At 42.4% G+C, this 18,483-nt stretch overlaps 1 protein-coding gene across 1 annotated transcript; it reads right to left on the reverse strand.

Annotated features, from left to right (window-relative positions):
- Positions 1–2,413: 2,413 nt before the first annotated feature.
- On the reverse strand, positions 2,414–16,080 carry LOC122132218 (transmembrane channel-like protein 7). The gene is made up of 16 exons (XM_042707045.1): positions 15,868–16,080; positions 14,843–15,101; positions 13,447–13,595; positions 12,233–12,388; positions 11,763–11,848; positions 11,230–11,375; positions 8,929–9,076; positions 8,119–8,286; positions 7,546–7,703; positions 7,064–7,175; positions 6,585–6,682; positions 6,003–6,186; positions 5,447–5,577; positions 4,495–4,650; positions 3,806–3,884; positions 2,414–3,380 (listed from the first exon to the last, which is right to left on the reverse strand). The coding sequence occupies exons 1-16, from the start codon at positions 15,884–15,886 to the stop codon at positions 3,207–3,209; spliced, it is 2,223 nt and encodes a 740-aa protein (XP_042562979.1). The 5' UTR covers positions 15,887–16,080; the 3' UTR covers positions 2,414–3,206.
- Between the last annotated feature and the right edge of the window lie 2,403 nt (positions 16,081–18,483).

Below are 18,483 nucleotides of genomic sequence, written 5' to 3' on the forward strand. Positions count from 1 at the left end.
ACTAAATAGGTAATATGAAAGTTTGTTTTGCTTTTTTAAAGATATGTTCTGCCCAAAATAGCATGCCCCCAAACCACACTTAGGTAAATGTAAGGGAAATGTAAGTGCAACTTTCTAATCTGCTGATAAACGTTTGGCTCTTGCAAATCCATTCGCATTTTCACTAATCAAAGTCTTAGTGAGTGACAGTCAAGAACGTTACTTCATTTGTCAAACGAACCTCAGTTCTTCAGTGTGACAAGTAAACCCGCATTCCCCCTGTGTCTGTGCTAAACAATGCCAGCTGTCATTCATTTAGAGTAGGTGGGTTAGCGCTGTAATAATCCTATTAAGAACAAGCAAGTGGCAACTCTCGACTCAGCATGCGGGGATTTAAACCCGGGATCATATCAAATGCCTTAACGGCCACATGGCAATCCATTTCAGTAGTAATTTTAAATTGAACCATGCCTGCAGAGTATTAAACAATATTTTCCTCGATGGGCTTCACCTGCCGAATTAGTTGCCTAGCGTTACTGGGTTAGCAGTCCTGAGAGATCTCCAGTTAACCGTACTGTCATTGACATGAACTAAGCTTTACATACTGGCTAACGTATTGACGCTTTGCTAACCAGCTTACAAAAAAAATATGCAGTCAATGGCGCTTATTTGTGAATGGGTGTCCCATATGTGCAGTTAGCTACATCATAACTAACATTAGCTTGTTGCAAACTAATTCTAACGTCACAGAGGTTGCAACCCAAGCTGTTTGACTGATCCGATATTTAAAATTAGCTAATTTAACAAGCTAATGAGTATTTAGCTAACGTTAGTGCTAATGCTGTCATTTAGCGGCTCCTTTCAAAGCCACGGTCTACCCTTTGTACATTACTACCATGTCTACCAAAAGATCAAAGTGAAAAGAAAGTCAAATAGGCGGGTACATCACAAAACGAGATGATGACTTCATTAAATAGCAAGCTAACATTTTCGCAAGCTATCATTAGCCACAAATGCTTCCTGGTTGATACGTACCTCAATGAGAGAATAATTTATTTCTACGTTGGACTTTACAAAGCCCCCGCAAGCCACAACGATGTCATCAGCTGAAATCGTTAACGCCACATAATGAGAACAGATAATGAACATCAAAATGATAGACTTTGCCATTTCTGCCTATTTTGCCCCAACTGAAGGAGGCCAACAAGCTAAACCTTCTCTACCCGGTAACCACGCTGTCTCCGGTTTCCGCAGTACGAGCGGCAACAAGAAACTAGAGAAACATTCGATATTTCGGACATCCGGGTTTACAGGAAGTACTTTTTCAACATAAGAGTCTGCTTGAGAGAGAAGCTTGAGACTCAACTTGATGAAGGTCGCTTGAATGGAATCTTATCTCATGAAAATGTTATGGCACTACTGTGTGTAGTAATGGTTGATCAATAAACGACGCTGGTTCTTTCTGTCCAGAGATATCAGTACAAAGTTGTCCTGGAAGAAAACGTGCTTCCTTTTGCTCTGACAATGTTCCCCAATGCTCCATGCCACACAGCCAGGTCAGTGAAGGTGTGGATAAAGGATCACCAGATCAGGACCCTGTCATGGCCAGCCCAATCTCCAACCTGAATCCCATTGAAAATCATTTGGAAAGTGATCAAGAGGAAGACGGATGGTCACAAGCCATCAAACAAAGCCGAGCTACTTGAATTTTTGTGCCAGGAGTGGCATAGTCACCCAACGGCAATGTGAAAGATTGGTGGAGAGCATGCCAAGACGCATGAAAGCTGTGATTGTAAATCAAGGTCATTCCACCAAATATTGATTTCTGAACTCTTCCTTAGTTAAAACATTAGTATTGTGTTGTTTACAAATGAATATTAACTTGTTTTCTTTGCATTATTGGAGATCTGAAAACACTGCATCTTTTTTGTTATTTTGATCAGTAATGATATATATTTTTAAATTTTTGGGGGAAAATGTTGTCAGTAGTTTATAGAATAAAACGAAAATGTTCATTTTACTCAAACACATACCAATAAATAGTAAAACCAGAGAAACTGATAACTTTAAAGTAGTCTCTTAATTTTTTTCAGAGCTGTATGTCTACGTCTATATCTACCGCTGAAGTAGCTAGTACAACCTTTATTTTGATATTTAGAAAATTAAGCACTTCCTACAGTACAACTTATTGAGACTTGTTTCACGCCATCAAAACGAATGAACAAGTTCGGTAGCATGCCATTCACGGTCATTTGCTGGTTTTTAATTCATTCCTTTGCAGTTCATTAGTTAACATAAAACTCATATTGACTTCACTTTGAAGCTGTTTGCTTTAAAATTACCGACGTTTGTCGTGCAAACCAAGGTAAAGTGCAGTTTTTTTTATATTGAATAGCCGTTAATATATTTGATAAATCAGAGTGAAGGCTGAAGATTTTGATATTTTCAATTTTTATTTCTTACTAAAACGCTTATTTTCACATGTAACATCCAAACTTGAACATCAAGAGTCATAAATATCATTAGCACAATAAAAAAATGTTTCAACATTGTTAGTCCCAACACTGAAAGAGAAACAATAAAATAATACTGCGAGCAGCATTTGAAATCCAGGCTCAGAGAAATACACCCTCCATATTTTAAGGAGGGCACATAGACAGTTAAAAGGACATTTAGTCCTAATCATGGGTACCAAAGTTACCAGTTATACAAATGACAACATATGGAAAAAATGAACGGCATAAAACTGTAGTGGTCATTTCATCACATCTTTTGTTATAGGAAAGAGTTAACAACTTTCCTTTGAGTGGTGTCTCCTTTCAACAGTAACCATTTCCAGATGTCCTTCTTAGAAGGAAAAAAAAAAGAAACACCCCAAACCAACAAGTATCGGACAGTTGAGTATCTATCGATATATGAAACAGGTTTCCTAAGATCCCAATGTTTTTACTCTGGCTGTGGCAAGTATCAGAGCGTGATCAACTCAGAGATGATGCACAGTTTAGAGTCACAGCGGTAACTAGAAAGGGTTAATGCTCACCAAACCTTAACGTCTAAACCCCTCAACAAACAATACAAAAACAATGTAAAATAAGAAATAATACCCTGGAAAAAGTTTTATAAGAGTTGTTCTTTTTTCGCCTTTTTTTTGTTGTTTTCCTTTTTAGTTTGTTAAGAGAAGGTTTTATTCATCGGGCTCTTGTTGACCGTCTGACACGGACCTTCGCTTAGACCTGAGTCGCCGAGTCGGGTGCTGGTTGGACCAGAAACACTCCGGAGTTTTCTCGACTCTGCGTGCTCTGGAAGCGATTGCTCCTGGCTGAGGATGAAGAATGTCCAGCCGATGCCCTCTTCTGTGCGTAGCTAAGCTTCTGGATCAGGAAGCGCTTGTCCCGTCCCTCCTGAACAAGCACAAAACAATGAATGGTTAATGAAAACAAGTCACGGATAGACGCATTGATCGGTAATACAACCAACGTCAAAGAAACGGGCAGAAAACTGTTCAAAGACACAGAAATGTCTAGTTTGTTTGTTTGTCTAATTTGGATTCACAGCACTGACAGGTGTATCTGGTACTGTTATGCAAAAACAAGGCAACCAACCATTCAACATAGTAAAACACTCTTCCCATTTCTAGAATTACTTTTTTTATTCCCTTTTCTTATGGTAACTGTTACAGCTGTGACAGGAAGCTCATGCAAACCTTTGCACTAGCCCACTGGTTATGAGGAGAGCCCAGCCTCCTTCAGTCTGCAAAGTCTACAAAGTCACTGAAGCGATTAAATAAAGGCATTCCTTACAGACTGAACCAGCACAATAGACTCACCATGGCTAGTTGCTCCCTGAGCTGATTGATGACCTGCTTGTGCGCTCCGGCTAGTGCAATGACATAGAACATGGCCAGGCTGCAAGAGAACCAGAAGGAATAATGCTGAAACATTTGAGCACAGCTAGAGAAATCAAACACAATTTTTTTTCTACATTTAGTCTACACACAAGAGCAAAGAGAGACCACAGACAGAGGAACCTCAGTCTGAGGAACTTTCATGTTCTTTCAAGAACACTTCCAGAAAACGTTCAGAAAAGTGTTTTTGCAAAAGCTCAGAACTTAAGCTCAGAATTCATGTAAGTCGTGTAAAAGAAAAAATTAATCAAAAAATAAAAACAGGTCTTACAACTAGACGGAGATATTGTCAGTCACTGCGCCTTTGTTCAAGTCACACACAGCAGGACACTCAACCAATTTCCAGAGCCTCAGTTCAATTTCACTTTCAACATTTCAAGCCGTGGGTTCATCTCAAATTCAAGCCCTTTCCAGAATGAAGATGTTTAAATATGGGGAACACCACCTATCTGGTAGTGAAACCTACTCAAAACGTACTTCTAGTCATCAAAAGTACCCGCCTCAATGAAAATGTTTTGATCGTCAGACTGTATAGTCAACGTCAACTGTTATTAAGGAATCTAACAGTGAGTATGTGGAACGGGTAAAAAAATGAAAGAATTGGAGCTTACCATGTGATGACGAAGAGAGACACAGCGAAGGGCTCGGAGGCGAGCGCGTAGAGGAAGGTCCTCAGGCCCACAGGAAGTGCCTTCACCGCCTCCGGTACCACGTTCCAGGACGTCTTGTAGTAGATAAAGGGGCCGCACGCTTGGGAACTGGGAATCCTGAAAGGGATGTGAAGGGAATAGGACGTGACTTACAAACTTAAATTCCTCCTCTTAAGCTTAATATCCTTGCATGACATTAACATATTGCGAACCCCTTTTTGTGTTAGTTGCTCACAGTATGACTAAAACAATGTCTACATTTCCCGTGTATCTTCGCAGTGTGATTATTATTATATTTTTTGTCACCTTGTTTATGGGGATGTAAGAATGTTTTGCTTTAAATCACACATGTAGGGACAGTTTACGTGCGTGACCTCTGACCTCTGTGCGCCTGTTTCTCTGGATTGCTCCAGTGTTGTTTCTCTGCACCTGCACTTTGACTCCAGAGATAAAACTCAGGTTCTTGACTATTTATGGTACTCTTGTCTTAACACACCTCTAGAGAATGATTTTGCAGAATTTACTTGAATGAAGTTAGTTAGATGAATAAATGTGGTATTTGATTATGCGTGAATCTTTTTGGTGCATGCTATTGACCAAATAAGCATTTCTGGATCTAACCACTTCCAGCTCTAGTGTGGGGTTTCCAGTAATTGCTCGTAAACCACCAAGTAGTTCAACTCCACAGTTTCGTTGGTTCCTACTGTATGAGTTACAGCAGATCTGGATAAGATGAAGTTTGGAGCCACTCACCCATTACTCTTAACGACCACATAGTTAAACATCTTCACATGATTACCATATTAGTTGGCGGAGAGATTAACTTTTTTTCCCGTTCATTTTGTTGGACATTCCCCAGTACGGCTCCCAGCCCCCCCCCACCCCCCACAGGACAGTGACTGTGTGCACTTACTGCGCAATGCTGACCAGCACTGGAACACAGGCCAGGGCCAAGCCAATCAGCAGCACCACCAGGAAGAAGAAGTTGGAGCTCGAGGCTCGGAATGGCCGTGTGGCGGGGCGACAGTTGTTGACCAGGCTCACCTGCGAAATGACACACACACACACACACACACACACACACACACACGTGCACACACACACACACACCAAATTTGATCTATCATCAAACAAACAGCTAGTTACACAACACAACAATCATAGGCTCCCAGTTAGCAGAGCTGTTATCATCCATGGGATGGTACAAATGCTGCAAATTGTAATCAAGTTTAAAAGAGCATGATTCAATCAATGAACAATACGACATAATGAATCCTATACACAGGAAAACCCGATTTCACAAATCAACTTTTTCATTCTGCATAAGTGAACGGTGAGTCTTTAACAGTATCTCAGTCTATGGAAATTAGCATATTAAACAAAGTTTAACACATACACATTTGTATTGTACTATTTTCATGCAATGTGGGTTTTGTGTTCTCCATAATAACTAGTGTGGCTGGGCTAACCTTTTTGATGTAGAAGACGATGAAGAACTTGATGGTGCTGATGGCGGGCAGCAGGGGGCAGTAGAAGGTGCCGATCCAGCAGATGGTCTGGCCGTAGACGATCTCCAGCACGTTCTGAGGGATGGCGAACTCTTGCTGCCCCCACCACTTGGCCAGGCCGCAGGGACAGTAGTTATAGATGATCCTGAGGCCAGCCAAGGACAAAATCACTAAGATGACACTTCATCTTTCTCCCACACAGTTTTTCACAATCCTTTTCTCACAGTATTGCTCTAAGCCCTTTCCCAGAAGTGTAGTATGAGATTAAAAGGAGTCAAGACAGTCTGTTTCATGCAGTTTTTTTTCAGCCTTGCCAAAAGCTATTTGTTCTTATATCTTTGCTGGCACAGGATGTACTAGCAGTGTTACGCTAATGGTCAGGGCTCTGTTACTTTAAAAACAGTTACATTTCTACCCTCACTCCACTGGAGGTCACTTTGGTGTCTAACACGTGCTGTGTGTAAAACAGTTGAGATTCACTAGCTAACTCTGTTTAAATAAATTAAATTAATTAGTGAAAGATACAAACCCATGCTGACTTACTTTCTAGGAAATTCCACAAAGACAGTGACCGCCCCAATGATGATAAAATCAAAGATCATGAGCTTGTACATTTCCTGTCCAACACGTGTTTCCCAACACTGCGAATCGGAATTAAAGAGTCAAGTCAAACACATCTACATGAATGTTTACGACTGAAAGAGTGAAAGATCAACTGAAAGAAGCAGGCACGAATCCACAAATGATCCCCAAATATTCAAAGATTTACAAATGTGTTTTTCTATCCACAAATACAACTCCTTACTTGTAACTTGTAAGTTTTCATCTGAATAAACGTACCAGGATTTGTACAAATGAATGCATATCTGTAAATACGTACTTTATCATTTGTAAAAATACATCATAATTTGCTTGTGCATGACACATCAGCATCTCATCATAGCACCTCACTGAAAACACTCTTAGTGTAAACTCAAAGCTCAAATTGACACTCTTAGTGTAAACTCAAGAGCCGGACTCACAGGGTAGAGCTTGTGGTTGTAGCCGCAGGGACAGCTTCCCTCGCAGGAAGTGATCTGAGACCAGAGGGAGAAGAGCAGAACCCCGATACTGGCCAGTCGCATGAACACACACCTGAGGCACAGGTAAGACAAACAGGCTTTCTATACGTATATACACAGGCACTAGTGTGATGATGTTACGTACACACTATGTACACGTTCGTGACATGTTTGAGTGTGTTTTTACCAAACAAATGTGTACTTCTTACAGCCGTCTTAGTGGCATCAAGAAATTGTCGTTAGTGGTCAAGTCATCATATCGCTCATTCGGTAACAGCCCAAGTGTTTCCATCAAATAATGCAGAGTAGAAAATGGCGGACATTGTTTGTCACGCCTCCACACACGCAAGGTTTTTAGCGGCAGTTTGTTCCTGCACTACAGGTATTCCACAACGATTACTTGTGCAATCCCGATCACTATTAGTCACGTCTTTCCCGCGCACCTCATGAGTGTGAAGCGGATCTCGAAGGCTGGGGAGTAGTCCTCAAACTGGACGATGAGGCTGAACACCTGTGGCGTCAGGAAGTTGGCCATGGTGATGACGATGGAGGGCAGGTACTCGAAGATCAGATCCATGATGAAGTTAGTCGGTGATTTCATCTGGAGGACGAAACACACAAACACACATAAATAATACATAGCTAGTCAAAACCCTGCTGCAGTAGAGAATAGTGTAAAATGATTCCTACTGATTGATCTTGATGAGAACACTGATGGTAACGCTACACTGTATAATGATACAGGATAAAGAAGATCTGGTGAACCGATGGCGGGACACATACACTAATCTACGCACGTCATTCTGACGTGACTGAACAAACCAGTGCACATCATGATGATGGCAGTATCTGTATATATACTGTATATATATACACTTCACATATCTGTGAAGCTAGTCTTGCCACCACGCTATACTAGATAATGAGAAAAGAGACCATCCCAACAAATCTCCACACACACACACACACACACACAACTCAGAACAAGGTGAAATCCAGCATCAGCCGGCGTGTACCTGGGCCTCCTGGGAAAAGATGGTAGCCCGGTAGATGCAGTAGAAGCAGCCCGCCAGCACGGCAATCACAAACACGTTCAGGACCACGCGCAGCGCGAAGATGCGGCACTTGTCCTTGCGGGTGCGGTCGGCGATCTTCTGCTTGATGCGCTCCTCCTCCAGGTCCGTCTGGAAGGGCAGGAAGGGTAAGTCGCAGTGGATTAGCGCCACCTGGTAAAGAATGTTCAATGCTAATGCAAAGCTAGCGCTTCACTAGATTATAGCTTGTGATGTAAATGTTCAAACTTCACATCATTTTAATTTGACAGGGGCACTGCTAAGAATTCTGGGCCCCCTGACCACATTTTCAGTTAGGCCCCCCAACGAGATTTTTTGATTTTAGGGCCTCTAGTAGTGATCTTCAGATTTGGAATACTCGTTTCCCTTATAAAAGTCTGGTTAATTCACATTTTATAGCCTACTTAGTTGTATTGTGATGATCTTTTATCATGCCTGGCAATGAAACTGGGGGAAAAAAATAGATATATATAATTTTACATACATAAAAAAACGAACACAGGCATATTCATTTTTAAGTGAAACATTAAGCAAGTCTGCCTTGTGAATGGTCAGCTGGATCATGCATGGTAAGGTATGCTGGGCCAGGAGGAACAAGATGAACAAACACAGCAACTGCCTGTGAATTTAGTTTCGGAAATCCTGTATGATGGGCAACAGGTGTCTTTTTATTTGGTCCATTAATGTGCCATTTGTTGGTAATTCGAATACAGTAATATAGCGTATAATGTGTGAAATGGAAGAGCTCCTAACCTTGAGCTCGTACAGCAAACTGCTCCTCTTCAGTCTGGAGGCGTTCTCATTGGTGATGCAGAAATCCCAGCCAGAAAAGATCTTGTTGCAGAAGCTCTGGAAGCGATCCTCATCCTGGATGAGATTCTGCTTGAAGCCTGCAGCTGATCTGAAGAGACAAAAGAACCTTAATGTTTATGTTCTGTGTAAAACATATACATATATAACTGTTTATGTTTATCTCTATAGACATGTAAAAATGTGTTGGTCCTAGCATGTATTTGTGCAGTAGTCATACATCCTGTGACTTTTTTCACATGATCTTAGCCACTCTTCTTAAAAGGGGAATACCATAGATTGTTTAAAAAAAACGGATTTTAAAAAAGCAAGCCAGTTCTCACCGCAGTCCACTACTAAAAGGTCAATGAGGTGACCTCGTGTCTGAGCCTCAGTGTTCTGACTACCCAACTGAGTAACCAACTGATCTTGGTCTGTGGTAGAATCACACTCAACGTCACGTGTTGCATAATGTGTCGAGAAGTTGCGTCTGACAATTTCACAACTACATTTGTCCAAATACGTCACTTCTTTTTTTTTTTTCCGCCTCATGAATGTATAGCAACAGCCTTGGCATGGGTATGTATATTGACACAGGGAGATTTCCTAATCTTCTAAATGCACTGGGATTACAGGAGCTGTTGCTACACATGTTATTTGCAGTCCTCTGACGACATCACATTGTCCAGCGAGACAAAAAAAAGAAAGAATGTTTCGTTTTCTATATCCAGGAAGGAAATGAGGTCCTCAAAGCCCCGATGGTTGGAAAAGAACGATATCTGGAAAGCTAGCAGTAGCGCTCAGATGATTGGATGGATGGTAACACTGCAAGCTAACTGGGGCAGTCGGCCAATGGCGCATCAAGAGGGAGAGGCCCTATACAGTTTCTGGAAACGCGATCAGGTACCGACGGTAAAGAGGACACCGGAGAGAACTCGCTCCGATCTGGAGGGAACAGAGTGATGGGTGGGTCAGTAGGGTTACTGGGTGAATGTCAAAACACCAACTGGCACGTCATCGTATCGTCTCCTCTCTCCTCGATCCTCTATCCTTTATCCTTCCTCTGTGACCTGGATATTTATCGAAGTCTGCCACATAACAGGTATAGGTTCTTGCACCAGTGAGAGAACAAGGACAAAACAATTGACATATTCAGTGATTAAAAAAATCAATAATAAATAAATAAAATGATTTAAAAAAAAAGAAACTGATCATAATCAATACATTTTGTATCACTTGCTCCGTCACAACCTTTCTTCCTAGAAATACAGTTGTGCAACAAGTCGTCAGTAACTGATGTCTCGCTTGTGTAATGTGTCTGGCTTCAATTCCTCTATCCTTGCATCTCATTCTCACTTCCTTGGCGAGAGAAGCCAAGGCACAAGGAAAAAAGAAAGGAAAGGTAACTAGGAAGAATTAAAGACATGAGATTCGCCCGTTGACACATTAGGTGGACAACACTGAACTTCCAACAAATGTGTTTTCCAAGATGGCGAATTAGTACCTCTTGCTAGCCTGCCTGTGCACCATTCACCACCTTATCATCAAACCTATAGTTAACCCTCCACAGCATAGCATATAGTACCACAGTGCATCCATAGCAACACAAATGCACAGCACCCTGATGTCTTTATTGAAGGAGAAAAGCTCCCAGCTGTATCTGATTTTAAATACCTGGGGATCAAAAAAACATGTCAAAAAGGTGGCCAATACCATTACATTTAACTTTGCTAATTTTAGACATGTAAGGCCGTACTTAACTACAGAGGCAGCCCAACTTTTTATGCATGCCATGATCTTTTCTCACATCTCGTACTGTTACACAAGCTGGTCACAAGCAAGTACAACAACTCTGAAATCAATAGAGACCCTCTACAAGCAGACCTTAAAAACACTAGACCAGAAACCAGCTATCAGCTATCACCACTGCCATATAACAACAAAGTATAACTTATTCAAATTTGACAGTTTCTTAGCTAACCTAGCGAATTCCGGTGCATTTACATTTTTTTTGGAAATGTTTATCAATGTACACTGTCCCACTGGCCTTCAATTTGCATCACAAACCCCACATAACCTGTGGCTAATGTTTTTAACTGCAGCATGTCGTATTTCCTATGTACCACAGCAGAGCAGAGTTGGTATATGGCGTGCCACAGTCCCTCTCAGCCTGTGTGCCAAACCGTACTGTAAAATGAATCCACCAAACACCCCCCCATCTCACATTTCCAATAGCTGAGAGGCCCCCTGCTGTTTGCTCAGTACCTTTTCACGATCCAGACGAGGCTGAGGAGGAGGTAGGCTGCGGTGACCAGCAGGTACGCCAGGGGGAGGTTGTACGAGAACCTCGGGAAATGGACACCGCCCACTCGGTAGTAGCCGTAGAACAGGTAGGTCTGTTCCAGGAAGCCCTGCATCACCAAGGAGATGAACAACACGAGTTTCCCTTTGTTTTATTCAGTCCACAACACACAGGAGCAGAGGTGCTGTGTATTTATGCAGCATATATCCACCGTAAATGTTTTACATGACGCGTTCTATGTGTGCCGCCTGTTGACAAATGGTACACATCCAGACACCCAGTGCTATCAGACACTTATAATCACACACACAAGTCCTAAAGTCATAGACGAAGTTCACTGTAACTTTACAGCATTCTGTAATGGTAAAACAACAGTTTCTGCCCTAACATTTCGAGGAGACCATGTTGTTGTGTTGTTCAGTGCTGTGTTGATGTGGTGTGGTGTGTGTGTGTGTGTGTGTGTGTGTGTGTGGTCTGTGAAGGGTGTGATGCTCACCGTTCCTGAGAGCAGGTCTGCGATGTACTGGTGGAAAACCACCAGGCCCTGGCGGGAGCTGCTGGGATAATCACTGCACTGACTGCCTGCAAACACACCCGCACGACAGCACACACAGTTTTCAAGAACCGACGAACGACAAGCGGGCAACAAAATCCCATCTTGACCAAATTCTAACGTGTTTGCGCTCAATTGTCATTGTGATCGAGGGAAAACAGAGAGCAAAACCAAACCATTACGCCAACATTGAACATGTTTTCTACAAAACTTTCCTCACACTTTGTCACATATTTGAAGTTATTTGAAGATATTTCAAGCATAAAATCGCCATACTATTGAGTGTCACATCTTATCCATCTTATCTGTCATTCTTAACACAGCCAAAATGACTTCCATGCCCCAATCTGTTTTAACCCATTCAAAAATAGACAAACAAACAAACAAACAAACAAACAGCCTAGTAAACGTACTGTTACTGATGTATGAGGTGACGTTTCCTGAGGCACTGGGCGCCATGATGATGGGCAGCATGACGAACCCGAACATGAGGAGGAACATGATGAAGTTGAGCAGCACCAGGAAGCGCAGGAAGGAGAAGTAGGACAGGATGCCCGTACCGAACATCCCTGGCAAGGGTGCAGATAACTGAGGTTAGCTGATAAGGGTTTGACTTGCACTCTCGGCTTCTGTGCTCGCATGGCATTCATTTTGCTTAGCGCACATTGAGAGAGAGAGAGAGAGAGAGAGACAAACAGAGAGAGAGAGAGAAAGAGAAAGAGGGGCACTGCCTCTCCTCTGGTTAATCTGAGGAGATGAATGCGGGGGGAGGGGGATGAGGAGGAGAAGGGTGGTGGGAAGAGAGAGAGAGAGACAGAGAGAGAGAGAGAGAGAGAGAGAGAGAGAGAGAGAGAGAGAGAGAGAGAGAGCGAGAGAGAGACATTTGCATGTAAAAAAACACCAGGTCCCAGACAGACATGATAGTTCTAGAAGACACTTTCAAAGAAAAGGAAAAAAAAACTTTCAACTGTTCTTTGGTATTCATTTCAGAAAAAACAAACCAAGCTTAACCACAAACTTCTCCTGCCACTGTCAACCCTACAGGGGTGGATTTTCACAGCTTTCAGGGCAAGTGTTATGGTTTCCTTGAACTGTGTGAGAAGACTCAATGTACTAATACTCTTTCAGTTTAGTCAGTCACTGAAATGTCCCAAATGTTAATGTAAGAATCCCAAATGCTGTCCACCCAAAATTTCCGCCCCTTCTATGGCCGGTCATGCTGAAACACGCCTCTGCTGAACTGAGCGCCAGATTAAAGAGTGGCGGGGCGTGGCGGGCTTAAGGCCGATATATGCTTCTGCGACTGCTTGGCCACGCAGTTGCATCAAGGGGCTCTTGCGTGTCTTGCTTGTGTCTGCGTAAAAGGCCAACCATAAATTAAGCTTTCACCCTCGATCACGTGAACAGACATGATAGTTCTAGAAATTATAGTTCTAGAAAAGACACTTTCAAAGAAAATGAAATGTCCCAAATGTTAATGTAAGAATCCCCAATGCCGTCCACTCAGAGTCTACCCAGAATGCTGTCCACCCGAAACTTTCGCCCCTTCTATGGCCGGTCGTGCTGAAACACGCCCCTGCTGAACCGAGCGCCAGATTAAAGAGAGTAGCGGGCGTGGCGGGCTCACCCTCGATCACGTGGATGTCGCCCCTCCACAGCTCCAGACCCCGGAGCAAGTCCAGCCCGTCGTCCCTCATCCGCCTCAGGGAGCGCCGCATGCTCCGCTGCCACTGGCTCCAGCCGCCCAGACGCCGGTCCTGCTCCCTCCGCTGTTCCCTACCACACACACACACATCAACACAGCAGTTAAGAGACGCACACATTAGGCAGTGTACCACACACACACAGACAGACACAGACACAGACACAGACACACAGCAGTCAGACATACATACACACACACAAATACAAATAAAAAGAGCAAGCAGTCACAGAAACACACACACACACACACACGTCAACACAGCAGTTAAGAGACACACACACCAGGCAGTTTAACACACACACACACACACACACACACACACACACACACACACAAACAGAGCAGTCAGACATACATACACACACACAGACAAATACAAATAAAAAGAGCAAGCAGTCACAGACACACACGCACACAAACACAAAACACAGCCAAACAAACAAGACATCAATGCACCTGACATTTGCGAAAGCGCCCAAATACCCAACCCACACATGCATGATCGATCATGCGTGCACAAGCCACCAAAACAACACACGCACAGCTAAGCTTTAGTTCACTTCACAAAGACCATGGCAGGGGCTGGGTGTGTGTGGGTGGGTGTAGGAAAATGTATCGGTGCTCTCAGATCGACAGCATTCAAATGCAGGTATTATTTCCTTATTTCACACGTACACAACTCGTGGGGGGTGTAACTTTATGCTTAAGTTCAGAACAACTTGCAACACAGCGCCTAAGAGCATTGTTCCTCTGTCTTTACGGTGGTAAAGGGGTCACTGCGTTAAGTCACTAACTCCCCCACTAAATGTGATGACTCAGACGGACAGTGCATGTAGCCCGTAACGCTGGCACAACTATGTTGCTACACACACACACTGCACGCACTTCTGTGTTTCTAAACGAAGACATCAACCACACATGGTTGCTTTTGTACAGCATCCAGAGAAGACTTGAGAACGATCCGTGGTTAGTCATTCTGAATCTCGGTCACAGGGCCCTTCCTGTGACAGGCTACGCAGTTCCTAGCCACTTTAAGTTTCCATAATGCACACAGATCAAAGGCAACCAAAGGTTTCAAAGAAGGCAGTCTGCGATTCTGGAGAAAGGCAACCACATTACACCCCTCCCTTCCTCGCTCCTGAAGCAACATGCTGATTTTGGAATTGTTTACGGCTCGGTCCGAGCCTGTTTCCCATTTACAGAGCACGGACTGTGGACCAACACAAATCACAATGTGCTGAATTTGACAAAAGGTGTATTGGATTAGAATCACAGACTACACCTTTAACTCTATGAGACTGAAAAGTTGGACACTAACCGGTCTCTGCGCTTCTCCTCCATGGTCTTGGGCTGCTCTCTCACAGGCCTCTGGAGGGTGGCGCTCTTCTGCTTGTTCTCCGCTCTCGCGCTCGTCCATTTGTTGCTCAGGGACCCGAATCGCCCCCCTCGCTGGCTGCTACTCCTCCGCTTGGTGCTGCCCTCATGGGAAGGCTTCCGGCGGTAGAGCAGGGACTGGTAGCTGGGCAGCTGGTCCAGCAAAGGGTTGCAAGCTGGACCTCGCCGATCGGGCAGGAACACTAGTGGTGGGGAGAGAAGGTTTAAAAAAAGTGTCAATGAACTAGCTTAGCGGAATGAGGTCTAAGACATCTAGCAGCTTTTGACTGATAATGTTGACTCAGAGGACATGTTCTAATGCTGACTCAATTTGTTTCACAATGAACTAGGAGGTGGTTAGGAGAAAATGTCTTGTAGTTCTAGTTCATTTGCACAATCGTGAAAGGAGAGTATTGTAAGAGCCCTATTCTGCTGCTGCTGAATGTGTTGTCATGCATTGTAAAGGAATCTGTGTCGTCATACGGGAATACAATAACAGTTTTAGGCTTTACAAAGTAGATGTACCGTCACAACATACACTGAGGAGTTGTAAACAAAATCAAGCACTGTCCATGTCTATTCGCAAAAATAACAGAGAAAACACTCTGGTTGATCAATCTGGTAGACATTTGAATTATTGCTTGACTGCAGTCGAACCAAAGCATGTTAGGTAAACAACCAGCCACACAATTTATATTATTATTTCTATACATTTGACTGCGTCTGATTGGTCACTAGCTAAATTGAGACTTGAGCCTAACTGTCAACAACACCAAAGCTAACGTATAACTTATCACTGGATAACTGACAATGACTTCGATCTTAGATGTTGATACAATACATTTTTAACAGAGCAGATATGTACGCTAGTTAAGTCCGTTGTTTTGCTAACTTATCTTGCTAGCATTTGCTATGTTAAGTCGTCTCACCTGCCAGTAAACTACAAACTTATCATTGATCAACTATTACCTGCGTCAACGGAGTCCATTACAGCATTTCCGCGGAAAGAGGACAACTTGATAACTGTTAAACGTTGTTTTAGCTCCACTAAGTTATTTAGTTAGAACTTCGACCTTGTTTGAGTTTACTCCGAAACAGTCTCCCCCTCCCTACCATCAGCTACCCTAAAGTTTCGCACTTCCTGGATCAGCGTATGGGACTGCCGCTACTGATTTGACATCACAGACAGTCAGATTTTAGGAGGCTGGAACGTTCCACCCCTATTCCATCTTTGGCTCCCACACATTTTAATTCACATATAGAACATAATGATCCAAGGGTTTCTCAAATTAACAAAAATAAGTTGCTTATCTAGATGGCTGTAGCTGCATAGCTTGAATAATTTAAAGCTCCGTCACAAGTGACATGGGTAATGTTACCAGCCACAGGCAAACATGCACGCTGTAAACATAGGCTATTTATTTGGATTATTTGTTTTATTTTCTGGCCAGGGAAATCGGGGGAGAGTGATGCTTAGGAGAGAAAGTTGAGATTAGTCTTATCGACGTATCATAACATCTCTGGACTGTCGTTCTCAGAACAGCCTATGACAATTGGACTTCTGTCAAGTCTAGTAAGGTAATGTGCTTGTCAATAATAATTAGGCTGTGGTAGGGCTAGCTTAGTAACTTGTTGCCTGCCTGGTTGCCACTGGCACAAAGTTAATCATTTCAGACTTTCCTGCCAAGAGACATCGCACGTCTTTGCTCGACATTCACGCCCACTGACGCTTTTTTCGTTTGGTTAAACAAATAGGCAAGCTGTTATTTTATGGAGGAAATGCTTGGTACCAAAGACGAACTGTCAAATACACGCTGAAGCCAGGAAAGACCGTTCCGCGAACGTTCATGTTCCAGTGTAGACAGGAGAGACGGCGACCAGCGGACCTGCTCCCGAGACACGAAGGGACATTAAATGAAATGACATTCATATTAGGTTGCTGAAACTCAAACACGGTAAGTCGGCTATTGTAAGGGTTATTCTGCTTCTTCCTTGGGTTAAGTGATATTTTACTCTCCTTTGAGGTATTGTCAAGTCTAAGGTAACAAAAGTATAAATATTATCTACATAGCCTTATGAACCAATAGCCTACGCATATTTTTAATTCGATCTATGCCTATTGTTATTATTATTAATATAATTCTTATTTTATTCTTATTTAGAATAATATTTGTTATTATTGTGTCAATTTGACTAAATACTGACTTTAATGAAAAAACGACTTGTCATTAACTCCTTCGCATGCTGTGCTGCAAGACACTTGTTTTATAATGAAATGCACGCGACATTGGGACTATCAAATATCACCCAGTCTTCGTTAAGCATGCTAGTCAACAATATAGGGCCAGCAGACGAGGTGATCGACGCAGACAACAGCACAGTTCTCAGTTGTATTGTTTGTCATTTTTGTAGTAAACTAAACAATTGTCTATAAATACAGAATGTAGTCAAAAGCACTGAAAGAATATGCTGGATTTTAATAAGCCGTAGGCCTACATTATTGCAGCACATTATGACGGAGCCCTGTTTTTACAGTAAGGCCTACATGTTTAAAGCACTTGTCCTGTTAGGTGAGGATCCTGCATTTGTGTCTAGTCTTAGATGATTTTGAGTATCTATTGGAGTTTACAATTTTTAAATGAGCTTACTTTCTACGATGGAGGACATGTTGGGTAGTTTCTGTGTTCAACAAATGGAGTGGCACATTTCTGAACTAGTGGAGCCGTAGACTGAGGAGCCCTGAGAGATCAGTTTCTCATCTCTCTCTCTCTCATTGATTTTTAAATCATAGCAGAGGATTTCAACATCCACATAGATAACAACATGTACAATAATGCCAAAGAATTTATTGCACTACTTGACCTGTTTGGTCTCTTGCAAAATGTGAGAGTCTACATGCCCATACTTTAGATCATTTCTGTGGCTTTTTGACGTACTAACGTCTCTTAATGTTCAAAAAACCTCTGTTTCTGTTATGAAAAGGTACATCAATGAGAATAGCAGAGCTCAGTGTATGGAGGCGATAGCTATGCCCCAAAACACAACTCCTTTTCAAAGAGAAATGTAATGATAAAAAAATCTAAAACTAGCAGACATACCATTAACACCACAAAGTCAAACTATGAAACTATGCCATCTCCATAAGTACCTAGAAATAGTTTGACTACCATGTATCAGTTTAATACAACTGACCGAAAAACTACCGAAAACCAGTTGTCATCTTAAATCATGAACATACACTGCCAATACACTGGCGTCTGACTTTTTAAAAACGATTTATAACTTTAAAAAAAACGATTTATAACTTTAAAAAAAACGATTTGCAGCAAATAGTTAATGGCTCACGGCTATCAGGCACTTTCCTAAAGTCACTAAAAACAGCTGCCATTAAGCCACTCTTACAAAAGGGAACTCTGGATGACCCTGTGTTAAGCAACTATAGACCGGTCTCAAAGCTTAGTTTTATAGCCAATATCATTGAGAAAAAGCTTTTTCCAATTATTTGCACTTAAGTGATCTTTTTGACAAATTTCAAGTCAGGCTTCCAACCTCACCGCAATACGGAAATGGCTCTTATAAGGGGAT

Source organism: Clupea harengus, unplaced genomic scaffold, assembly GCF_900700415.2.
Source record: "Clupea harengus unplaced genomic scaffold, Ch_v2.0.2, whole genome shotgun sequence".
Classification (NCBI taxonomy): Eukaryota; Metazoa; Chordata; class Actinopteri; order Clupeiformes; family Clupeidae; genus Clupea; species Clupea harengus.

Excerpts from the sequence above, each read along its gene's own strand:
- LOC122132218 (XM_042707045.1), bottom strand. Across the intron at positions 7,704-8,118 it reads TCTTTTCCCAGGAGGCCCAG|ATGAAATCACCGACTAACTT; the intron begins GTACACGCCGGC and ends TTCGTCCTCCAG. Across the intron at positions 3,381-3,805 it reads TCAGGGAGCAACTAGCCATG|GAGGGACGGGACAAGCGCTT; the intron begins GTGAGTCTATTG and ends GTGCTTGTTCAG.